The 17,519-nt window shown below is 43.9% G+C and overlaps 1 protein-coding gene across 1 annotated transcript in view; it reads left to right on the top strand.

Annotated features, from left to right (window-relative positions):
• Nucleotides 1-17,519, top strand: part of LOC133488445 (metabotropic glycine receptor-like) — a 36,473-nt gene that overhangs the window by 2,357 nt on the left and 16,597 nt on the right. The window contains 2 exon segments of the mRNA XM_061796284.1: nucleotides 4,732-4,837; nucleotides 16,240-16,342. Coding sequence (XP_061652268.1) covers nucleotides 4,732-4,837; nucleotides 16,240-16,342 — 209 coding nt within the window.

Genomic DNA, 17,519 nt, shown 5'->3' on the forward strand with positions numbered 1-17,519 from the left:
GGTGCCTTCACAGATGTGTAAGTTACCCATGCCATTGGCACTAACACAGCCCCATAGCATCACAGATGCTGGCTTTTGAACTTTGCGTCCATAACGGTCCGGATGGTTCTTTTCCTCTTTGGCCCGGTGGACACGACGTCCACAATTTCCAAAAACAATTTGAAATGTGGACTCGTCGGACCACAGAACACTTTTCCACTTTGCGTCAGTCCATCTTAGATGAGCTCGGGCCCAGAGAAGCCGGCGGCGTTTCTGAGTGTTGTTGATAAATGGCTTTTGCTTTGCATAGTAGAGTTTCGAGTTGCACTCACGGATGTAGCGCCGAACTGTATTTACTGACATTGGTTTTCTGAAGTGTTCCTGAGGGATCGAAAGGTCACGGGCATCCAATGGTGGTTTTCGGCCTTGCCGCTTACATGCAGTGATTTCTCCAGATTCTCTGAACCTTTTGATGATATTATGGACCGTAGATGATGAAATCCCTAAATTCCTTGCAATTGTCCGTTGAGGATCATTGTCCTTAGACTGTTGGACTATTTTGTCACGCACTTTTCTAGCCAATCATGGCACCCACCTGTTCTCAATGAGCCTGTTCCCCTGTGGGATGTTCCGAACACGTGTTTGATGAGCATTCCTCAATTTTCTCCGTCTTTTTTGCCACCTGTCCCAGCTTTTTTGGAACATGTTGCAGCCATGGAATTCCAAGTTCATGATTACTTGCTAAAAACAATCAAGTTGATCAGTTTGAACATTACATATCTTGTCTTTGTAGTGTATTCAATTAAATATAGGTTGAACATGATTTGCAAATCCTTGTATTCTGTTTTGATTTGTGTTTAACACAACGTCCCGACTTCATTGGAATTGGGGTTGTACTACAACAATGCTATGGTGTTAAAGTTTAGAATTTGTAGCAATATGACTGCCATAAGACACCACATTGTATATTACGTGAACATTATTATATGAGCTGAGTGCAAATACTGAAGTATATGACGGTGAAGAAGAAGCGGTAACCTTTTTCATTTCAAATGCTCTCGTGTCAAAGCACCGCTGGGCCCGTCTTCATGATGGCGCCACTTGTGGGGAGCAGCGCAGGCTTTTTATGCCTCCCTCCAGCGGCCTTTGTGTGAGTGGATGGCAATTATGCATGTCTAAACACTCATCTGGCAAAGAGGGGCGCAGGCATCGATAATAGTGTGAGCAAACAATAATGGATGATAGATAAAGAGCGGCAATTTGGCCACCGATGCCAGCGTGAGTTGAAGTGTATCGAACAGCTTGTGGTCCAGTTTGATCCGAAAGGAAGCCTGAAGGAAAGGCAGTATAGGTCTTCCTTCATATTTGCTACATTGTTGTGGCCAAATGATGATTTCCATCCATCCATCCGTCCATCTTCTGAGCCGCTTTTCCTCACCGGGGTCGCGACCTGCTGAGCTGAAACGTGCGATTTTGCCCTTACCAAGTATTCGCACTCACTCGCCATCCGCGACTTCAAACAAAATCTTTCATCCGATTGTCGAGAAGCTGCTGACGGTTACAAATGAGCCTCCTGAAAAACTATTTCAATGACTTTCTCGAAGTAATATAACTCATTACAATGGATTTACATTTGGATGACTTTTCTTAATTTGAGTGCATGCACTTGGATGTTTCGAACAAAGTGGTTCAATTAACTGGGAATTAACCACAAATTTGTGAATAATAAACTGATAACAAAACATGCTGAAATGTACATTATATGTGTACAGCATGAGGAAAACCACCATACCATACCCCATTGACCCAATGACAAATGTGCACAATTTAGACAATATGGCTTCACACGACAACCCAGAATGTTCCAGAACAAGTCCAAAATTATAAAGAGAAAACTGTTCAAAAGTTACTGTTCTTTGATGTATCTTTTTCCTAATCTCAGACAAACTCATAGATGACACCACAAGGTGGCGCTGCGAGGTCATATTTGGAAAAATATGTCACGGTTGAGACAACTTCAGAATGGCACATGACCAGAGAGAGCCAATCACAAGTGTCGGCAATTTAAATACACAGTTTCTCCCAGCAATGTAATGGATCACAATGACATACATTTTGTCATTAAATGATGTAATCTCGTTACATGTAATGAGTTACTCCCCAACACTGGTTACAAGTTAGACTTGCATGTGTATTATTAGACACTTGTCTCCTGAAATAAAGAATCGGGCTGTTTTATGTTTAAAACATGCGAGAAACTGTTCAAGTTTGCACGTGTACGCCTCTAACGTTGCCAATTTAGCAGTTATTATTCAAGCGCCACCAAGGAGGGCTTTGTGTACCCTAATGCAGTGGTGCTCAACCTTTTTTAAATTTGCTAATTTTTGATGGACCCTGAGGGACGCCTGACTTGAATATTGCAATTAAGCAGTATTATTAAAATGCACTTGTGAAACAGATGGAATTACAGACAAAAGGTCCCGTATCCTGTGTAGTTTCGGTAGATAAAGGCCTCAGTCACATTTGAGTGAAATCATACGATCTCTATAAATGTCATAAGATCATTTTAAGAAGGTATTTTATTTTCACGGGCCCCTGCTTCCCTAATGATTACGAGTAATGGCGATTTGCAGCAGTTTGACAATGAAAACGAAGCTTTGGTTGGTTGGTTGAAGCGCCGCCGCTCGGAGCACACTTCATGTCTTCCCTTCTCATGTTCTCGCGTGAGCTGGAAATGTTTCGCCCGCCTCCTCCGGACATGGCAGCGGTGTGATGACGTTTCTAAAAATAGAACGTCTGGACCGAAAAGCTCAAGCCTCCCTTCTTATTCTTGTGAAATGTCCCCATTTGTATTTTTTTTTTTTTTACTGTCCGCACAGGCCATTTTGAATTGAAGAATTCCCAATACATGAAGCTCTTGACAGATGACAGAGAGCGATGCATATGAAGCGGTCACATCTCATTCTGTCTGCTTGTGTACTCAGGAGGAGAGGTGGTGTTGAAATCCTCTCCCCATGCTTGTTTGTGCCACTTCCCCGCAGGCAGATGGAGACAGCGGGTGTCAGGCTCATCCACAGCCACACTAAAGACAAAAGGAGAAAGGCCCGTTTCAAACCCTCACACAAGGACTTTTTTTTTGGAACACGAAGACACATGAGTACTTTTTAAAGTGGGACTAAGCAGGCCCCCAAAAAAGTGGCAAGTAAATTCGACAAACCACAGAGAGGAGTAATGTTAACAAGCCTGACAAATTTGAATGAATACAAAGAAATTGCTAAGTATATAAAATCAGGCTTCAAAATAAGAAGATCTCAGACGCTGCGGGCGTGTCGAAGGGATGCGCCAAAAGGAAGCAAGTCAAATCATGAAAATAAGCACACAAGTCAACTTACCCCCGTTGTCTGTCGGCGACATAATGACACAGCCGAACACGGCGCCCGACGACGGCGGCGGCGCGGTCGGAGGGAGCCCGGGTACTTAGACGCTCACCACTGCCCCGTTCGCTTGGATCAAGTTACCCGTGTTGTCTCCGGTGAAACTTTACTAAACTATCCGGCGTAAAACGCGCACTGCGGAGTCGGCCGGCGGTGTTGATGTTCAGTTCGCCATCTGCGCGTCTTTAAAAAGTCAGTCCATCGCTTGTTTATTTCCTCGTTTTTTTGGGAGCTTAAAAAAACGTCACCGAGCTGTTCTGTGACATTTTCGGGGTGTCGCCATCGTTAGCTTGCTAACCGCACGCTGGAGTGCTAAATGGGCCTTGTTATGGACGCTAAGCACAGCTAAGTCACAACTGAGCAGCCAAACGAAATGACGTCACTTTGTACTTATACAACGGCTGGTTTAAAACATTCACTGACCACAACAACGTTTCGTATTCCTGCACCATGTCATACGATCTAAAATAAGAGCTGAATTAAAAAAAAAATCTCGCAAAGATAAAAATGCTGTTTTAATCGAGCTTGTCAGTTATAAATTGAACAATATGTTTATTATTGTGGCATCATACTGAGACCTGTCAATATTATGTTGACACTCATGCAGATAAATAAGATGACCTATCACCAAAATCTCCTAGTTTGATACAGCAGGCCTCCAGTTAAAAAAAAATATTTGCTAACGGCCAGTCCGAGCTTGAATGGCGCCCTGAGCGAGACCCGCTGTTGGCGAAAGACAAATCTTAAAAAAGGGGAAAAAAGCTTGAGGCAAAGTTGCAATCCGAAGATATGTGAGCGGCGGCGTTCGATGGCTGGCTGCGCACCGCATCATCTTCCGGCACGTGGGCGCTGCCAGCCTGTGCCGCCGCACATGTTGCGCACACCGGAAACTGCCACTGCCGAGACTGTCAACAAGTTGATTTTTTGTACCTTTTGTTTTGTCCCAGCCTTTATAGTAACATATTGCCTGAATGAAGATGTCTTTATACTACTGCAGTGTCGTACTGACAAGAAAACAAAGTCCCACGTGTGGGAAGATGTATTTGAATTTTGAAAAGGATTTCAGGCTGCTCAAGCGTTCCTTTTGTTCCCTTTGTTGCCCCCCCCCACACTTTTAATTTCCACGCTTTCTTTGCTTCCTTCTTACACTCTTGACATGACTTCACTTGAGGCTAACGTTCTCTCCTCATAAATGTATTTTTCCAACACTTCATTAGTCGCACTAATTCGATGCTTCTTTTCCTTCACTCGTTGACACAGCTACTCTGTCGTCCTCTTTCTTTCCTTCATGATTCGTGTGCTCTTATCGCCTCGGCAGGGGTGCGGTCCGCGTGGACGTCAACTTGCAGGACGTGGATATCGACCAGTGCTCCGACCGCGGCTGGTTTGCCGGGACACATCGCTGCAATCTTACCAGTATGGAAGTAGGTGCCGTTTCCTGTAATGATCGTTTTCCTGATTTTGTTTTGAGTTACCCCGATTACAGTCTTCCCTCGCTATATTGCACAGTCACTGTGCACTGTTGTAGATTTTTGGGAAAATTCATATTGCTCATAATTAACCATATCTTGTGATTTTTGAGTGTATGCTGTAATTTTGTCGTTGTGGTAAAATAAACACTTTCTAGCCTAAAACATTAACACTGTAAACAAACAAACAAAAGAAAAGTTTTATTCAAACAGATATTACATAGAAGTATTACTGTGCATGACTTTATGTTTAAGAGTTCAAATGTGTTTAAGAAAGTGTTTGTGAATATGGTAGAGGTTAATAGGAGTGTGGGGAAGCTGAATAAGGAGAATAAGGAGTTCTGTCGCTGGCCATGCGATGTAGAATAAATGCAGTGTAATGGATTGCGTCAAGATGCTTTGAATAATTGACCGTGCTCTTCGTCTGTGTGCCCGCCTTACGTTTTCCTTGGTCTTAACATTTGGCTCGTGGGGCAGTTTATGTTTTGATCTGCTCAGCTGCATATTTGCAGATTTTCTTTTTTGGAGCCCACCCTCAGTTATTTGCTGAAAAACTCAGGCCAAAACAATAGCAGTATTGCTTTGGCGCTGCCTGGTGGCAATATGTTGAAGTGAGTTGAGGAGTTTCTTATGGCCACAAATAGTAAGTAGTGATTTGCCGCCATCTCGTGGCATCTATATGCAATTGCACTGCTTTTTAGAGCGGGTAGCAAGTACGAGCTCGATAATTTGGGTTGGAAATGCCCAGGATGCCCTTTTTCAACGTATTCTAATTGGTCCCAGACACCTGGCAGACTGAATTTCTCATTAATATTCTATTTTGTAAATGAAGCTTTGCTCTTACCGGATGACTGCTCTCCTCAATTTAAATATGGGTTAGCCTGCTTTGCTCTGATTGGTAGTAGGTTATATCTCTAACTAGCGGGAGCTAGCACTGTCCGTGGGTCCACACAACAGAGACACTTTAGCCCAAATAACACAAAACACATAACGCTTGAGGGAAGATGCATTTTTTTGTTTTTAGCTCACTAACTACATGCTGTAATGGTGGAAATGGATTAAGCTATTATTACTCAATAACAATTGTGGCGATTTGCCACTGATGGAATGAAGGCGCTCAGTACTTCTACAGTTGGGGAGGGCCGACTCATGCCAGGAAGCCAACGCGCGTACTTGGGCTCGGTTTTAGCCACGCCCCCAAAATCTGGACCACTGAAATGGTGAAAAGATGCTTCAGCTTTATCTCAACAATTGAGTACTAGATTGTTCTCAGTATGTTCAGGACTTATCTTCAAACATATTTCATGTTCTGTATTTAGACACAAATGACCAAAATCCCTTTCGAGGGTATTATGAGTCATGCTTTTTAAAATGTGTATTTATACATATTAATTTCATACCGAGCTGGCTGGCTGGTTTGTAGCTTTGTGGGTCGCTCCGGCGGGAGTCGCTTTGGAAGAATGCAGGACCACATTCCACGTTTTCCCACCTGGTACGCTCCTCTTCCTCCTCCTCCTCCCCCGACGATGACGACGACGATGATGATGATGCTTCAACGTTTTGCAGTGATTCAGTGGCAACTTAGTCATCACTGTTGTTAATCTTTTTTTGAGTAGAAACGTGGGAGGCGAGATTCAAGACTTTGTGCTTGACTCAAATATTAAACGTAGCCAAAGATGTTTTGTCAGGGAGGACTTACATCGACAATACCACGAATTTGACTTTTGCCACGGATAATTTCATTTCGTAACGTAATCAAAGCCGGCAGATGATTTGTTTCCAGCCGGGGTGAATTAAGATGCATGGCAGCTGTCCACCGCACGTGGAGTTTCATCTCTCAGGTTGCCCTCAAAGAGGTTAGACTCCGAAAGCAGATCCGATAATATTTTCATTATGAACGCGCCCATTAACTTTGATTTGATAACGTCATATTCTAACTGTGTTCTGGTATCTGTCGATGATGGAAACACAGGTTGAAATGTCAGTTAAATGAGGAAGTGTCTCAGTTTGAATTTTCTTTGATATTACATGAAAGGAATTGACAAAAAAAACAAGCCGGTCAGAATGCCAAGTGAAAGTTTGCTTTCCAAACAACTGAGACATGAGCCTCCCTGTTTGCTTTTCGTAAATGCAAAGACACTCTGTGAAATGGACACCCGAGGCAAACTACTCAAAATAATGACTCCTCATCATAACGCGTCAGTTTCAGCTCTTGCTTGCAGGGCTGCTTTCAAGATGGGGATTAGCTCGTCTTTTCACTTTTTTGTGTGTCGCTCCCGCTTATGTTTCTCTCGGGTTCCCATCGCTTGCTTCTCGGGTCAAACGATCTGTAAATTCCAACAGCCCGAACTGGATGATTTTCCGAGTCTGGAAAGAAAGCGAGGCGTGTGGGAGACACTTTTCTTGTCAAGCGCACTAGTAAACAACTTCGGTGGAACTTTGCTCGGTTAAAACAACTTCTGAGCCAAGCAAAGCAACAGAAAGCCTCTTTCTCATGAAATACATTGTTTGAGAAGTCAATTCAAGGCTCATTTCGAGTCTCCCAGGGCGAATGAATAACAATGCGGTCTTTCTTTTGAACGCGATGGCGCATCTGAGCTCTGCACAGTACGTACTCCTCACTCAAGTTCCATTAACGTCTCCCGACGAGAAAGTGTGACTTGGCCTCGTCCTCGAGACATGGTGTCTCATTGAACCGCGAGCTCTTGTCACTTCTTCTGCTTGGCAGCGTTAGGGCAACGTCGCAAGTCGTAAACGCGCCATTATGCCCACTATGAAACGGTTGGAGTCAACAAGCTTTCCAGGGCATAGACAATAGTGACAGGCAGAACGATGAAATGCTCTGAAACCTGTGTAACCACCTGAGTAAGTACATTTGCAAGTCAAGCAAGAGTCAAGCATTATTAGTTCAGTGTTTACAATTGAATAACTTTGTTGGCGCAACAAAGGAGCTGCATGTAAAACACAACTCTGCATAGTAACACTGACGCGAGCGCAAACGCAACCGGGCAACCAGAAATCGCGCAGCCGGCCCACCGACATCAAAATAGATGACGTGAGGTTGGCGTCAGCTCAGGTTTGGCTGGATTTTTGTACCACATATGATCCTTTTTTTCTTTCAAGCTCTTCAGTGCCTTGTTGTTTTTTTCCCCTCTTATTTCTTTGTTCCAGCAAAGGCTGTGGAGGAAGTGGGATGTGTCACGTGACCTAAACACTCACTCATACATTTATGGATGAGTCGTCTCTTACGTGATTACTCCTGTAATTATACAACAGCTCGGACATGATTCGTTCTGGCGATCGGGACTCGACGAGTCGAATGAGTAGCCGAATAAGGGGTTTCTATCATGCGCGAGTGCGGTGAGCTTCAAAAGGGGCCGCGTGTGTTTGCATATGCATGCGTGTGTTTGTTGTCTCAGCCCATTCGAGAAAATGTGTCGCTGGAGATAAAAGGGCTTCAGAGGCCGAGTGCTGCTAATGAGTGTAAACTGCGATGACAGCCAAAGAGGGTTACCCACTCTAAACCCCGCGCTGCCTCGCTTTCTGTTTCCATGACTATTTATGCACCAATTTCCTTCGCTGGTTTTTGTCTTCGGTTATCACACTCTCCTTTTCATGTGGTCTTGAATACTCCTACTGCATTTTCTGAAAGGCAATTAACTCCTCAGAAAAGAGAAGAAGCCCGGCAGGACGGATTTCTCCATCTGTCAGCATGTGATTTAATCCCTTTAAAATCACAGCTTTTTGTAACATTCATTCATTCATTCATTCATTCATTTTCTTCCGCTTATCCGAGGTCGGGTCGCGGGGGCAGTAGCTTTAGCAAGGACGCCTAAACTTCCCTCTCCCCAGCCACTTCCTCCAGCTCTTCCGGGGGGATCCCGAAAGACATAATCTCTCCGGTGTGTCGTCCCGGGGTCTCCTCCCGGTGGGACGTTCCCGGAACACCTCACTAGGGAAGCGTCCGGGAATACGTTATGAACAGAAAAGTTATGAAAAGAATCGGTGACAAAGGGCAGCCTTGGCGGCGTCCAACCCTCATCGGGAACGAGTCCAACTTACTGCCGGATATGCGGACCAAACTCTGACACCGGTCGTACAGGGACCGAACAGCCCGTATCAGGGGGTTGGGTAGCCCATACACCCGAAGCACCCCCCACAAGACTCCCCGAGGAACACGGTCGAACGCCTTCTCCAAGTCCAGAAAACACATGTAGACCGGTTGGGCGAACTCCCATGCACCCTCGAGGACCCTGCCGAGGGTGTAGAGCTGGTCCACTGTTCCACGGCCAGGACAAAAAACCACACTGCTCCTCCTGGATCTGAGATTTTACTTCCCGACGGACCCTCCTCTCCAGCACCCCTGAATAGACCTTACCAGGGAGGTTGAGGAGTGTGATCCCCCTGTAGTTGGAACGCGCCCTCCGGTCCCCCTTCCTAAAAAGGGGGACCACCCCAGTCTGCCAATACAGAGGCACTGTCCCCGATGTCCACGCGATGTTGCAGAGGCTTGTCAACCAGGACAGCCCCACAACATGCAGAGCCTCTCCAGCACCCCCTCCAAGGACTCCAAAAAGGGTGGGTCCTCTGAACTGCTGTTTGGTGCATAGGCACAAACAACAGTCAGGACCCGTCCCCCCACCCGAAGGCGGAGCGAGGCTACCCTCTCGTCCGCCGGGGTGAACCCCAACGTACAGTTGCCGAGTCGGGGGGCAATAAGTATACCCGCACCTGCTCGGCGCATCTCACCGTGGGCAACTCCAGAACGGAAGAGAGTCCAACCCCTCTCGACTGGTACCAGAGCCCAAGCTGTGTGTGAAGGCGAGCCCGACTATATCTATTCGGAACTTCTCGACCAGGATTATTGGGACACACAAACCCCTCCACCACCATAAGGCGACAGCTCAAGGAGGAGCTTTTTATAACATGTATTTTGTAATTTAAAACAACATTTAAATTTCCAAAGTCAAAAGTTATCATCAACATTTCCTTCCAGTCCTAGTACACCTAATTTAAGGAGTTTCCTTCACTGGAAACTCGATTCCGACAAAGAGGTGCAACGCTGGTGCAAAGAGCAACGCATTTAATGAATTCCGACGACAGCTCAGCAAGTATTTTTAGTGATGTGAGTTTCTTGAATCTGAAAAATTAATCACCTATACATATGTGGCTCTTTCCCGCACCGCTGCAAGAAACTAGCGATACTCCTGTCGCTTGAACAAGTCCGCGTTCGACATACAATATCCAGATCTTTAAGGGCTGCCGGACCTTGATTGGCTTTGCAGTCGAACGGCTCGGACTTCAACTTCAAAATGTAGAAATTCCAAATGGGATGAGCGGGCGACGGATTGTGTCACGTGCATAAAATGCGAGGAACGTCTCCTCTAGGTTGTCCAATCTTTTTGAGGGAACTACCATGGGATGATGGAAGATCGCTTTCTCAGCAAGATCCTTGTCACAATCGGGAAATGCGAAAGCAGTTGCTGTCACCATGGCAACCTCATGCAGTTGAAAACAACAGCAATTCACATCAGTGCTTCTCCGATGTTTGCTTGCTTGCTTGCTGATCGCTTGACTGATATTTGTCATTTCACCTTCTACAAAACACTTTATTTCATTTATTTCCCATTAAAACCCATCATAAAATAAAAGATCGATTAATTATCCTTCTTAAATTTGGAAAAAGTTGATTTAGCTTGATAACATAACGGGAACATTTATATTCAGATCCGAAATGGTAGTGGGAGGGGGCAGATTCAGTATCTTTGTTGAAATAGTATAACATTCATTACTGACATTAAATTTGAGTTGGAAAAACTTAAAAAAGTATAGAACATCGTAACTCGCAATCGTTGATTGTCAGGCAATAACGAGAGGCCTGTCGCTGGTGACCGGACTTGCAATAGTTTTGCATTTCCCATTACAGTTACGTTTAATTTCTTTTTGTCTTTTGTATTTTGTTAACGACATTGTTTTTCCAATTTTAGTTTGAGTTATTTGATTCGTTTTCCTTGACTATCTTGCATTTTTAATTGAGCAAAGCAAGAACATGCAGCCATGACTGTGAGTCACTCTCGAACAAAAAAAACGAGCTAACCTTAGCGTATCTCCGAATACAACGCTCTCCCAACTACAGAAGAGTCCCTCTTCCGATGACCTGACGTATTTAAACTTGTCTTTGTTGTCCTTCAACATCACATCCCAACAATTTACCTGGTACCGCTCCTCACATAAGAGCTGATCCTCTTCGTTTATTGGCCTTGCCTTTTCCCCTCACGTTTTTCTTCGCAAAGTTTGACTGGAAATCTGGGCACCGAACCCAACCTGGTGTTTGCATTTGGGTCCACGTACCCTCAACCTTTTTCAAAATCAGGTGCAACTTCCATGATTCTTGCTAAAATCTTCACCAAGATTTCAAGCACTTTTTGCTTACTGAACCCCTCTTCACATTAACTTGAGCAATAACTAAACAAACTATTATCCTTGATTTCTGATTTCAAAAATAGTTATCCATCAACACTCAATCGCCCGAGGAGAGGCGTGGGACGTTTTGGCGTGTCGATGAAGAGGTGGGGCCACACGTACAGTGTGTGAATGTGGAGACCCCCTGCAGACCGTGGAACACATCATCACCAGTTGCCCCAAACATCGGCCACCATATGGCGATCTAAGCTTTTTTAACCAGGACAATGAAACACTGGACTGGCTTGCTACAACTGAGCTGAAGGTCTAAAAAAGACATAGGCAAGAAGAAGATCCACGATCGACACAGAGCAGAAACGGGGAAAGTCGGATTGTCGGACGCTCGGACACCGGTTGTATGCGTAACCGCATTTAATGTCGCGTGTTTTACATCAACACGTTTACTTTTTTTGTATGCCTAAGTGCTCAACTTCTCGGCGACAAGCGCCTGTTTTTGTCTTTTCAGCAGCAAACGTTACGTTCAGACAAGTTTCCTTTTGCACTAGGTGTTAATAACAATACGGCCTTACAGCGTGCGCGCAAAGAGTTGGAGAGTTAAGGATTAAAAGCCCCTCTGTATGCAAAGTGCAATGATTAATTCACATCTCACTTTCCGAGTGCGACCTGACCTGATTAAGGGGATCCATCAAGTGGAACTGCCTAAAACGACCGTTTTATAGCTTTTTCATTGCGCCTGAAGAAAAAGGAGACAAGCCTTGGAAACAAGCATTTGCTGTCCCGTTTGTATGCGCGTGCTTTGTGTACAGTCTTGAAGGGAAGCGTGGCATTGCCTGGTGATAAGACGACGAACATTGTATGCTTTTAAGCATACACGTCAAACTCAGGCCCGGGGGCCGAATTTGGCCAACGATGTCATTATATTTGGAGCGCAAGACCATATCAAATATGTATGAGAGCACATGCGCCACTAATTTTACAAATCCCAGAATGCTTTGCTAGTGTGTTGGCCCATCAGTCTCGACCGGCGGGCGCCCCTTCCCTTTCTGGTGCAGTCGTTAGCAACTATGCTACCGGTCTCCTCGAGCAAATTTACACATCCCCCTTCCCAAAAATGGCCAAATGAAAGTTCACTTCCAAGACAGGCAGATTATCTGTTCACTCAAGTAAAAAACAAACCTGTTTGTCGTGTGCGGAGCAACGTGGCTATAACAAAGAATATAACAGAATTGAATGCATGTTTTGTCCCAATATTTCGTTTTGGCCCACCGTGAATTTGAGTTTGACAAACCCCTGCTTTAGAGGCACTCTAGAGGTTCAGTCACATTAATATTAGTATGAATCCAACACAGCATCTTATTTGTCACCTAAATGTTTTTAGTACGATCCCCTCAAGATCTGGGCTCACTTCTCTGTGCAATATCTGTTGGTGTTTTGTTTTGTAAAGGTTTTGATTTTCTTTTCAAGGGGGCCCCTTGAAAGGCAAAATATAAATCTGAGTTATTATTATGATTATTATTATTTATGTTGCAGTCTATTAATCCGTTCTGTCAACAATAACATTTGACACAAATGTAATATGAGGAGCAGTGAAGTATTTTTTTCCGTCAATTTTTAAGTCACATTTGACCATTCTTAACGTCACAATTAAAATGAAAATACAATAAACAAAACACTTCTTAACTTTGATAGTAAGAGTAATAATGATCAGGCACCATAATAAAAGTGTAAAAAGAAGTAACCTACTGAAAAAAAAAAACGTCTTACAATTTTCAATTTATGCGGCCATGTTTTCTAAAACACACATTTTTCGATGCCTTTTGGACTTTTGTCCACACGTTTCTATTCTCAAAACAGCGTTTTTTTTTTTTTTTTTTTAAACACTGTGTTTTCGCAATGACATGCTTATAACATGCAAAATAAAATAAAAAAATTAAATAATAATTTCACTGAACACTTGCGCAACGCAATGTCAGCCAGGCAAATTCCAATGTTTTGAAAAGCTATCCATGTTTAACATCCTTCCAGCCAATCGCAGCCATTTATCATCTGTCCAATTCATCCTTTGTTTGGAATCATTGCTGGTATTGCAAACGATGTGGCGTGCACCCAGACACGCAAACATTTAACCTTTTCAAATTGGCCACAGCACAAGAATCAGCAGAGGACAAATCTGGACACAGAATGAAGTGATACAGTATGTCGAGCAAGCCTTCATGTGTAAATTTAGTTGCCCACATCATCCTCCCCGCAGAGAAGGATTGCAGTATTTATGAACATTCATGCCAAATTTAGTGCAGCTTTAATTTGACTGCATGTCTGCAACTTGCGCATTCAAGCCAACGTGAGTGTTTGGGCTCCAGATCCTGCGTAAGCTTGTAGAGGTGGAAACCGCGCTGCGATTATGCAGAAGCTCGAATTGTGCAAACGAGCCCTAATTCGTCATTTAGATAGGAATTAGTGTCCCTGTTACTTGGCAAAGCTCCGTGATTTCCCCTGACATCAGGCATGTTATAGCTGCAGAAGAGCAGAATTTGGATGACTCAATAACAACTTTAGCAAGTTCATCAAACTAACCACGTTGGGGGCACGCCACTGTCCCTCCGCCACGCAGGAAATCAGAATGTTGCTAACCTGAGGACCACAGTTGGCGTTGCCACTCTGTTTTTGTTTTTTAAATGGTCGGAAAAGTCAATAAATCCAGCGACAATATCTCTTAAGTTGGCAACACTGACACGTAGTTGCTCTTGTTCGCGTGCACTGCCGACACACGGGCGCCTCAAAATAAAAGCGGCCCATACTGCACGTTTTACTTTGACTTCATTAAGGTTGCGAGGGCCGGTCAGAGACTGCGGACGGGCCGGATGTGGCCCACGGGTCGTACTTTGCCTAGGGGCGCTCAAAAATACATTTCATTTTACACATTTGATTTGTTCACTCAAACGGGCCCCCAAAAGCCAAAGAAAATACCAAAGATATGTGGTTTCGCCATGCCTGATGAATCATTTTTTGCCCCAAATGTTGACCTTTTTCTGTCTTCTGGGGTGTCGAGCGCTTCCGCTGTCCTTTAGAATTGTCAGGAGAGCATGCTCAGGCTCAGCAAATTGCTATTTTTGCCATCATATATGAATAAATGACTAAAACCTGTCATCTTTTTGTGTCAGATGACATTTCCAAACACTTCTTCCTCCTGTTAACAGGCACAAAACATGTTCCAAGTTTTGTCATCTGCCGATCAGTCCCTTGCCTCCTTCTTGTTATTCTCACATATCTGCCGACATCTTTGTACAACCCCAATTCTAATGAAGTTGGGACGTTGTGTTAAAACAGAAATAAAAACAGAATACAATGATTTACAAATCATGTTCGACCTATATTTCATTGAGTACACTACAAAGACAAGATATTCAACTTCGAATTTCATGGCTGCAACACGTTCCCAAAAAGCTGGGCCAGGGTCACGTTTACCACTGTGTTGCATCACCTTTTCTTTGAACAACATTCAATAAATGTTTGGGTACTGACGACACCAATTGTTGAAGCATTGAAGGTGGAATTCTTTCCCATTCTCGCTCGATGTACAGCTTCAGCTGTTCAACAGTCCGGGGTCTCTGTTGCCGTATTTTACGCTTCATAATGCGGCGCACATTTTCAATGGGAGACAGGTCTGGACTGCAGGCGGGCCAGTCTAGTACCCGCACTCTTTTACTATGAAGCCACGCTGTTGTAACATGCGCAGAATGTGGTTTGGTATTGTCTTGCTGAAATAAGGAGGGGTGTCCATGAAAAAGACGTTGCTTGGATGGCAGCATATGTTTCTCCAAAACCTGTATGTACCTTTCAGCATTAATGGTGCCTTCACAGATGTGTAAGTTACCCATGCCATTGGCACCAACACAGCCCCATACCATCACAGATGCTGGCTTTTGAACTTTGCGTCCATAACAGTCCGGATGGTTCTTTTCCTCTTTGGCCCGGAGGACACGACGTTCACAATTTCCCCCAAAAATTTGAAATGTGGACTCGTCGAACCACAGAACACTTTTCCACTTTGCGTCAGTCCATCTTAGAAGAGGTCGGGCGCAGAGAAGTCGGCGGCGTTTCTGGGTGTTTTTGATAAATGGCTTTTGCTTTGCATAGTAGAGTTTCAAGTTGCACTTACGGATGTAGCGCCGAACTGTATTTACTGACATTGGTTTTCTGAAGTGCTCCTGAGCCCACGTGGTGATATCCTTTACACATCGATGTCGTTTTTTGATGCAGTGCCACCTGAGGGATCGAAGGTCACGGGCATTCGATGTTTGTTTTCGGCCTTCCCGCTTACATGCCGTGATTTCTCCAGATTCTCTGAAAACTTTTGATGATATTATGGACCGTAGATGATGAAATCCCTAAATTACTTGCAATTGTCCGTTGAGGATCAGTGTCCTTAAAATGTTGGACTATTTTCTCAGGCACTTGTTTACCAAGAGGTGAACCTCGCCCCATCTTTGCTTGTGAATGACTGAGCAATTCAGGGAAGCAATCATGGCACCCACCTGTTCCCAATGAGCCTGTTCACCTGTGGGATGTTCCAAACACCTGTTTGATGAGCATTCCTCAACTTTCTCAGTCTTTTTTGCCACCTTTCCCAACTTTTTTGGAACGTGTTGCAGCCATGAAATTCTACGTTCATGATGTGCTAAAAACAATGAAGTTTATCAATGTTTATAACATTGAATATCTTGTCTTTGTAGTGTATTCAATGAAATATAGGTTGAACATGATTTTCGAATCATTGTATTCTGTTTTTATTTCTGTTTAACACAACGTCCCAACTTCATTGGAATTGGGGTTGTATGTTTTCTCTGCTTTTTTGCAACCGCAACGAAAGAAGTGGATAAGCGTCGTTCCCTGAAAGTGTGATCAGCATTTGCATGTGTTTTGTCGTCCCACAGTGCACGCCCATCGCTGGCCACGGATTTGTGTTGGACAAATATAAGTGCCAATGCAGGAGAGGATTTTACCATCCGAGCCGTGTGGCACTCAACGGCTTTAAAAGTAGGTTCCAAATCTTTCTTTGCTGTTACAATAGCTCCGGGTCACATTTCTATTCCATCACAAGCCTGTCAGGATTTGTGGGAAAACTGCTCCTTTAATTGTTGATAGTCATACATTTTTGTTTGATATTCTTGTTCCGACTTGGAAGGGACATCGCGCCGGTTTATGACGTTAGAAAATTCAGGATGCAGTCATTCCTGTTCTGGCTCCTGCGGAAATGTGAAGCTATGATGTCTTACCCCTGAACAGAAATCCTTTTTTTTTTTTGTAGATGGCATTGCAAACAGCTCAAAACACGGAAAATGTTTAACCACCGCTTGAGCATCTCAAACACCCACCGTTTTATGCACGTTTTGAGTTTGTAAGCATCTTTATCATCAGGAAAATGCAAAAGCGACCTTGTTCACAACTGATTTGTTACGCTGTGCTCTCATCATTCGGAATAGGACGTTCATCTACTCAACTGCGGAAGATGACCTGGTGTTGACTGGGGGTCAGATATGTATATGGGGGCTGCGTTAGTAGACAATACATTTTTTTTAAAATTGAACTGAGATGAAATATCTGAAATCAAGGTGAAATATGTTTGCTCTTTGTCTGCCAAAATATTTCTTCTTCCCAGGCAGTTTTTGTGGACGAACATTTTATTTGCTGTCATCATTTTTTTCTTATAACCCCTTCTTCAGATTTGTTTAATTGGCATTGAGACTTTATGACTCGTTATGAGTAAGTTTAGTTTAAAAACACTCGTTTGAAGACATTGTTGGTTTTGTTTTTAATCCTCCCAAATCAAGTTTTCCTCTTCTATCGGCAGATAATTTTGCCTAAATGAAGTCATATTGAATGTTTTATTTAAGCGCAGATTTGGCTTCTGTATATAATGGCAACGAAGCAACTTGGACGTATTTCCACCATTTTTGATGAGCGGGAGCCGCAGGTGGCATCGGAATCACAGGAAGTCCGAATTCCTCTGTTCGTTTACACATCATCGGAATTGCTTCGACTACAATTTCAACACAAATTGACAACACATCTTGCTTACACTGTCTTTGAACAATTGTGTCGGTGTACTGCTTCATTCGCCTGACTTGCGTCCGTCCGGCGGGGGGTTCAATTCCCACTCAGCGGTGGTGTGACCGTGCGTGTTAAAGGTTGTCAACCAGGCGGCCTTTCGCCC

The sequence above is a fragment of the Phyllopteryx taeniolatus genome, chromosome 14 (genome assembly GCF_024500385.1).
Source record: "Phyllopteryx taeniolatus isolate TA_2022b chromosome 14, UOR_Ptae_1.2, whole genome shotgun sequence".
NCBI lineage: Eukaryota > Metazoa > Chordata > Actinopteri > Syngnathiformes > Syngnathidae > Phyllopteryx > Phyllopteryx taeniolatus.